We start from the raw sequence: 7,667 nt of genomic DNA, 5'->3' as shown, positions 1-7,667 counted from the left end.
GCAACGATGACTCACTCGGCGAAGTGAGAAATTTTCAAATTAGGCCCGATGTTGCTGCAAGGAAGTAACAAACCAATAAGTTCATATGCTTATTGTATCTAAATTTGATGGACAGCTTACATCTCTTACAACCCAGATCCGAACCCTTACGCATCAAGCCTTGAAGGATGACTGTTTCCTTACCTTTGGGGTCTCTATTCTACAATGAGAGTTGGAGTTGAAGGAAGCCCGGCATAATGCGAGGAGTGAGGCTAACATCCGCAGCCGTTGACATAGCATAATGGACAAGGCACCTACAAGAGCTCAGACCGCTCACTTCGTTTGTTTCGGGCATATCTGTGCTATTCATAAGACTCATGTATTGAACTTCCTATAATGAAATCTCTTAGTCTTCAATGTCAAGAGAGCATTCAGAAATATGCCTCATGAGACATGTGCTTCTGTTTCATCGTTCATCTCCTATAATATGAGTGACGGAAATTACTCCCATCATACTTGTATATTGCGCAAATGATTCCACTTCCGGTGAACTGTGATTTCTCAAGTTGACATACTTGGGGTAAGAGTGTTCGAGGAAAACCCTTAATACGCAGCACAACATGTTGCTGACTTCAAACTTCGCTGGTTGTGTGAGATTGATTAGACTCGTATAACTCACACTAGGGCTTCTGTTCCTGAGTCGTAATGCCATATTTCTATTCGACCGAAAGCACTTGGGCCATGAGTGTGCAAAGGGCTAATAAATATATACATCTACATGCGTCTAAGGAAAGTTGTGACGATTATGAGATTACATCTAGAGCCTAGTATTAAATCACGATCATCAGATGTATCTCAGCGACATGAACTGACTGACAATAAGTTCTCATTGAACCATATTACAGCAGGTAAGAATATCCTCACACGCTTGGCTAAGCATACATGAACATTGACTAGTAGTAATGCCACTTATAACTACTCAGCTCTCAATCGTCCATAAACTCCTTATACATTTGAAGTAGTTCCTCTATCATCTCACTTGATTTCCATCTCATGTAAACTTGGCAACTCACATAATATGCTACAAAACGTAGGTCCATTGTTCACCTTTATATATTGGGCAGATACACATATCTCAGACATAAACTATATGACATACTTTTCATACTTAGGAGGCTTATGTGACGGCTATAGATTAGATGAGCATATGTCGATCTATTGACGTTGCGCTCTTTTCAATTTAGTTCCTAGACTTGAGTCAAATTCGGGTTCATAAATCTATACAGGCCACAGCTTTCATGCTTAGGTTTATTTAATCTGGTGCTTGGACGCTGATCACAATGTTTAGTTTGTTGGCCTCAATGTCATGTTCTCTCAGCTCTTGTCTATCTAAAGCGCTTATATGACGATGAAAATAGGGCCCGTAAGTCACATACCTTACTCAAACATATTGTTGCTCAATTCAAACTGCTTTGATATTCATCTGACTAATTTTATGTACTCAAATCTATGCTCCGTGACGCTTCCAAGCGCTTCGCAGAACAGTATTTCTCGTTCAAGCTGACATCTCAACAGCAGAGACCTTGCCGTATTCCGCCTGCTCAAATTTATTCTTCATGTGCATCCACGTGTAATACGCTTTCTGAACATCTCGAGCTACAGTTGCCACTTGCTCTAATTTAGCGCGTGCAGTCTGAACCTGCTTCTCATACGGAGCACCATTCTTCAGATTTGCCTCCTTCAACCCTTTCTTCCTAGAAGCAACTTCGAGCTGTGTTGCCATTCTCCCGAGCTCCACCACGGCATGGTTGAACCCCCGACGCGCGATCTGTAGCTCTCCAGATGGAGCAGGATGAGCGTTGGCACCGGCGCTAGGAATGTCGTCAAGGCTTTGTAGCTTCCGCCAGACTCCCCGACTTGGGATATTGGCCGTTTCAATTGTGTAAGCAGACGGCGGTCTTGCGATCGTGTAGCGGTGATATCCGACTGTATTGCCGCACTCGCACGGAAACGAGCGGACGGTGATCTGACAACATCCATGTGTGGGACATGGCAGATCATCGTCGGTCTTTGGGTTGCTGGCTGCACAGCATTTATCCTCTGGGACTGTGAAAGGGTTGACGATGTGTGAGTTTGGGATAGATGGGTGACGCATCACCGGTCGCACATCACATATCATTGTGTGATTCACAATCTTGAGACACATGTTGAACCTAGCTGGGAGTTTTCAAATCCGTATTTTCCTAAAATATTGTATAATCGTGTTTTTTCCATGGCATCGGCGAAATGCAACGAGATATTTTATACTAGCTGGGCGAATGCGACTCCTTTACAATAGAAGAACTCTTTGAGAATAGCATTCGACGAAAGCACAGGTAGTCTACTGGTTATTGTAGCTCCGTCTCAAAGCAGCTGTAAAAGCTGGTGCTATTTTTACTTGTCAAAGAAGATTGCATTTCTTTTAGTCTGCGATCAATGAAAGGTCTACCCATGGTAATGCCCAAGTAGAAGACTATAGAGTGAAAGGTAGACCATGTCGATTGTCAATTGACTAGAGGAGGGCCAATAAGATCGCCTTTAAACTCTGTAATCTTATCTTGCGCTGCGGCTGAAGACCTCATCAATGCGCGCATTCAAACATCTTGCTTCGGATCGCTCAAATATTATCATTAATATCTTGTAACATATAATTTCATCCCAAAATCTTCAAATGGGAGTCTAATTAGCCGACTTTGTTATGACATGCTGTTCATAAAAATGAGCGGTGCGATGTCAATGGCTAATAAGCGTTTGCGTGCTGGTGAGACTTATGAGAGACCGTAGTGCTACTGCGTGAGATAAGACATAAGCGTCACCACAAACAGCTCTTTTTAGGCGGGGTGTATACCATAATCATATGTCACTCTTTTACATCTGAGGATGGCATCGACTGATAATTGTGAGTTCCATGAGGAAAGCTGAGAAAGGTAAAAAAAGAATATTATCTTGTAAACTGAAAAGTCAGTCCAGGCGGCATCAAGCTGCCTGCTAAGTAAGTATGATCGCTAATTATAGGATCAGCGGCGTGTCCGCATTAGTATGATATGATCGGCGTTCAGGGGGAGAGGCAGCCCTACGCCAGATAGATTTCAGGGGTATGCCGCTGGCGCCAGCCCCAAAAGCAACTCAGTCAGCTTTTGGAATCACCAGCTCTATCGGATGAGTTGGCTCGGCCATCAATCAATTCAAGGAAGGCAAAAAAACAATACAAATTCAAGCTCATTCACCTGAAGCATAGATAGTCGTATTCGATGTACTGGCCGACAAATCTGGCTAAGAAATGCAAGAAAGATGCTTGGTACCTGAGAATCGAGCATAGCGCGTCGGCTCCGCGCCGATCCTGGCTCCCGATCCCAATATCATGGGCTTGCGCCGAGGTGCATCCGCAGCGACCAATTTAATGAAACAAATCACCATAAGGGTGATCGAAGGATCGGAGGACGAGGGGCTACTTTGGCCGTTAACCTTCCTAGAATGTTGTGCACATGTAAACCCGTTCGGCGCAAAACACGACTCTAGCCTCTGTGGGGTCATGATCGTCTCAGATCTACCCGGATGGAGGAGGTGCTTGAGTCGCCCCCAGAATCATATGCAGCGTCTAAGGCCATCCGAATTAAGCAACGTCAATGGAAAAGGTCATCAGTCATGAGATGGCTCGTGTTACTTTAGCTGACTAGAGGCGCAGTTGCCTGAGGTGTCATATAAACTATGTAAGGAGCCCCCAAACACTGAATCGCGACGGTGTGTTCCCGGCTGCTCTTCGCGTTGGGAATGAGATCCCACTTCGGAAGTGCGATTCGGTAGCTTCAAAGCCACACTAGCAGCATGCGATTCACCTCACAAACTTCGGCCGCTATGGCCATCGCAATGGCCTCACTTGTCGAATCGAGACGTATGTTCTGGTTGCTCTAATTCGCAGTTATCTTTCGCTCACCTGCGTACAGCTTCTCCATCGTCTTCTCCCCACGGCACGATAAAACACAGCAGACGATGGCTTCCAGGCTCAGACAAGATTCGTGGTGTGAACCTCGGTTCTTCTTTTATTATCGAGCCGTGGATGGCGGGCGATGAATGGAATAGCATGGGCTGTGGTGGCACCAATGACGAGTGGTCATGCGTTCAGGCTCTCGGTCAAGACGCTGCAGACGCGGCATTCCGAACGCATTGGCAAACTTGGATCACCGCCGACGATCTCCAGGAGATTCAAAGCTACGGCCTAAACACCGTTCGCATTCCGGTGGGATTCTGGATCAACGAGGACCTCGTGAATGATGGTGAATACTATCCAAGGGGTGGCCTTGAGTACCTGGACTATGTTGTCGGCAACTGCACTGAACTGGGTCTTTATGTCATCATGGACCTTCATGGGGGCCCTGGGGTTCAATTTCCTAAACAGCAGTACACTGGACATTCCGTCGACTCTCCCGGGTTCTACAATGGGGATAACTATGAACGTGCATACAAGTTCTTGGAGTGGATGACAGAGCGCATCCATACCAACTCAGCATACTTCAACGTGGGAATGCTTCAAGTCATCAACGAGCCTGTACACGCTGGCGACTACCCTTCAGAAGCTGCAGACATGGTGGCCAACTACTACCCGAATGCCTGGACTAGAATCCGCGACCGCGAAGCCCAACTTGGAGTCGCAGATGGCGACAAGCTTCACATTCAGTACATGGTATGTCTGCATTCATTCACTGTGCCTGTTCAAGTTCTAACGTCATATACAGGGCGAAGCTTGGGGCTCTGGCAACCCCAGCCAGAACCTACCCGACACCACCTTCGCATTCTACGATGATCATCGTTACTACAAATGGGACACATCTGTCACAGTCACTCAGGATGGCTACATTTCCGAAGTGTGCAGCGACAACCGAGGAGGCGACGACATCATCATTGGCGAGTGGTCGATCTCTGTGGCGGATGATGCCCAATACAATAGCGAGTTCGACATCCGTGACACTGACGCCAACAATGACTGGTACAAGAAGTACTTCGCTGCCCAAGTGCAGACCTTCGAGAAATCCGGTGGGTGGGTATTCTGGTCTTGGAAGTGCAATTGGATCGCCGGTTTCAATGAGTGGAGGTGGTGCTACAAGAGCGCTGTTGACGCAGGCATTATCCCCAAGGATGCTTCAACCGTGGCAAGCATGAGCCCTTGCTAGTGGATAGTATTTGTTTGCTCACCTATTCATAAGCATCGCCTAGAAGAACTTTCTGTATTCAAAAGAAGGCCCTCGATGATGCGTGCTCTGACCAATCGATGTAGAATCTATCTTCTTGCAGTCTCACGCCCTTTCGACCCTTAAACAAACAAAGCTGAGTCAATCAGTCGTGATTGCTTACAATACCTTGTTTAAAACTAATCTTTTCATGCCTTTGTTGATCTTGTCTAAAAATAGAAACCTTGTTATAAACAGAACATTGTCGTAATCGCGAGACGGGTCAACATCACTCGCTATAAATCTGTCAGCTCTCGCAGTTTCTTCTAGCCGATTATTGTCTCACAACTGTCTCATCAAGACGACTATTTAAATAGCCTCAGAGCCGTACAAGGAGTAGTCTTAGAGCTACGTATGAGCAAATCTTAGCTTTCGCTCTCTCACACTCCAAGTGCACTTGTTCTAAGGCTTGTTTTTACCAAGCCGGTCTTGGTGCCGTCTATTTTCTTTTTTTCGTTTCTCATCCAGGTATTCTCTCAATTGCCACGAGACATCCTTCAACATGTGTCGTAGACTTATCACGCATTACATGCACCACGACGTGCAGGTACCAATGATCTTAGATTCTATCTCGCCAGGCGCCCCCGTATACGCCAACCCGTCACGCACTCAATTCCACCGATGCGAACTCGATCTGCAGCCAATGGATTTGAGCGCTCATATCTTTTTTCCTTATTCCAAACCGATGGGGAAGTGTGAGTATCACACCTGCTGCGTACCCTATATGTACGTAGAATATTGCGCCGACTTCGTGGAGGAAAATATGGAATACCATACTGAACCCGAGGAGTGCGGAGCATTTATCCTAGAGCATCAACATGAGCGCCTGCCATGTCTCGGAGATGAGTATTCGAATCAAGGGGAAATCCCAACGACATGGCGACAGCTAAGGAGAATCAGAGGGATTAATGAGAGCAAATGGCTACCTGAATTTGCGCATGAACCACATTTCCGGCCAAACTGGGAGGATAAGTTCTTTGCCGAGTGCGAGAAATTGTATACGCTTGAGAAAGACACCTCAATTATGTACGCTGCCATGCTGGATCTAATACAGTCAAATCCGCCTTGTCCCTGGAGTACGGAACAAGCAGCGAAGGGACACGTACTGAAAGCTGAAGGGGAGCTTTATAAACAACGGCAGTTGGTGTTCGATTTATTCAAATGGGGTACTGAGCCGTGCGGCTCATGTCAAAGGACTGAAGAATCTGATGGCTAAATCATGTCGAGAGTGCTACATTAGACTTGGTACTAAGAGAGTTTTCTAGAGATAGAGCCAAGTGCCTCATACTAGGTAAGCCTATCCTACTGCTGCAAGAAATGTGGACATATCGCATATCTAAGGCACGATGATGGACTCAGACATGTTTACAGCAGAAGTTACTGTGCGTCTTCGCACCTAGAGGAAGTATACAAGCAGATTAGGAATATCAACACCGCTGTAACACAAGATATATGGGCTGCAGTTCATGAAAGTCATGAGGCCCTTGAAAACTTAAGGTGAGGTACTAACTAGCAAGGGAAAACTAGCAAAAGCTGTCAGAAAGGGAAGGCGGTAATACTTACGTTCCACATACTGGAATGCTAGGAATCTATATATAAAACCTTTATCTAGCCAGATAACTGTATTATAACTTAGACTTTTAAATAATTTAATAGGATTATATATACTACTTTTAATAGGTTATAAGCCCAAACGTTTATTTAAGCGTATTTTTAGCTATTAAGGGTTAAAATTATACTTTATCTTTAACCCTTTACTATTTATAAATACAAAATAATAATATACATTAGAATTTTACTTTATTAATCCTATAGATAAAGATTATATTGAAATATTATTACTTTAAATAATAGTTAATAAGGCTAGGTTTTAAAGGTTAATTTGAAAAATTTTTAACCTATTAATTCCTTAAAATAAATAAAGGTTAAATAAATTATATATAATTAACTATTTAAAAATCCTTAATTTAACCTTTTTCTTTTAATAATTATAAAAATAATTATAATTATATTATTAATACTTAATAATAAAAATATTATTAAATATTTATTATAACCTTTATAATTAAATATAATTTTAAATATTTAATATTATTTATTTTTTAAATATTTAAACTTTTTTTTATTTTATATATAAAGTTTTAATATAATTTAAATACCTTTTTAATTAAAAAAATATAAATAATTAAAATATTAATTTAAATTTAAATTATATTAATTAATTACCTTTATTTTTATTATTATTATTAAAGGTATTTAAAGTTTCTTTTTATTTTTTAATGCTTAATAATTAAGATCTTTTTAACTATAAAGTTAATACTTTATTTAATTATTAAACTTTAAAATTAATTACTTTAAAGGATCTTTTTATTAATTTTAACGCTTTTCTTTTTAATATTAATTTTTAAGTTAAAGTTTTTAATT

At 42.4% G+C, this 7,667-nt stretch overlaps 3 protein-coding genes across 3 annotated transcripts; 2 read left to right on the top strand and 1 right to left on the bottom strand.

Annotated features, from left to right (window-relative positions):
• Positions 1-1,466: 1,466 nt before the first annotated feature.
• F5B22DRAFT_632119 (uncharacterized protein) lies at positions 1,467-2,263 on the bottom strand. Its single transcript, XM_047976656.1, has one exon. It carries the CDS (start codon positions 2,183-2,185, stop codon positions 1,535-1,537), a length of 651 nt encoding a protein of 216 aa, XP_047824662.1. The 5' UTR covers positions 2,186-2,263; the 3' UTR covers positions 1,467-1,534.
• Positions 2,264-3,723: 1,460 nt separating this feature from the next.
• Positions 3,724-5,324, top strand: F5B22DRAFT_57684 (glycoside hydrolase superfamily). The gene is made up of 3 exons (XM_047973212.1): positions 3,724-3,910; positions 3,963-4,699; positions 4,752-5,324. The coding sequence occupies exons 1-3, from the start codon at positions 3,844-3,846 to the stop codon at positions 5,184-5,186; spliced, it is 1,239 nt and encodes a 412-aa protein (XP_047824661.1). The 5' UTR covers positions 3,724-3,843; the 3' UTR covers positions 5,187-5,324.
• A 376-nt stretch (positions 5,325-5,700) lies between these two features.
• Positions 5,701-6,459, top strand: F5B22DRAFT_653870 (uncharacterized protein; the record flags this gene model as incomplete). The annotated part of the gene is made up of 1 exon (XM_047979756.1): positions 5,701-6,459. Exon 1 carries the CDS (start codon positions 5,746-5,748, stop codon positions 6,457-6,459), a length of 714 nt encoding a protein of 237 aa, XP_047824660.1. The 5' UTR covers positions 5,701-5,745.
• Positions 6,460-7,667: the final 1,208 nt, after the last annotated feature.

This window comes from Xylaria bambusicola, assembly GCF_022495145.1.
Source record: "Xylaria bambusicola strain CBS 139988 unplaced genomic scaffold F5B22scaffold_110, whole genome shotgun sequence".
Classification (NCBI taxonomy): Eukaryota; Fungi; Ascomycota; class Sordariomycetes; order Xylariales; family Xylariaceae; genus Xylaria; species Xylaria bambusicola.
Note: the sequence above shows the minus strand (reverse complement) of the source record. Positions and strands in the feature narration are given on the sequence as shown.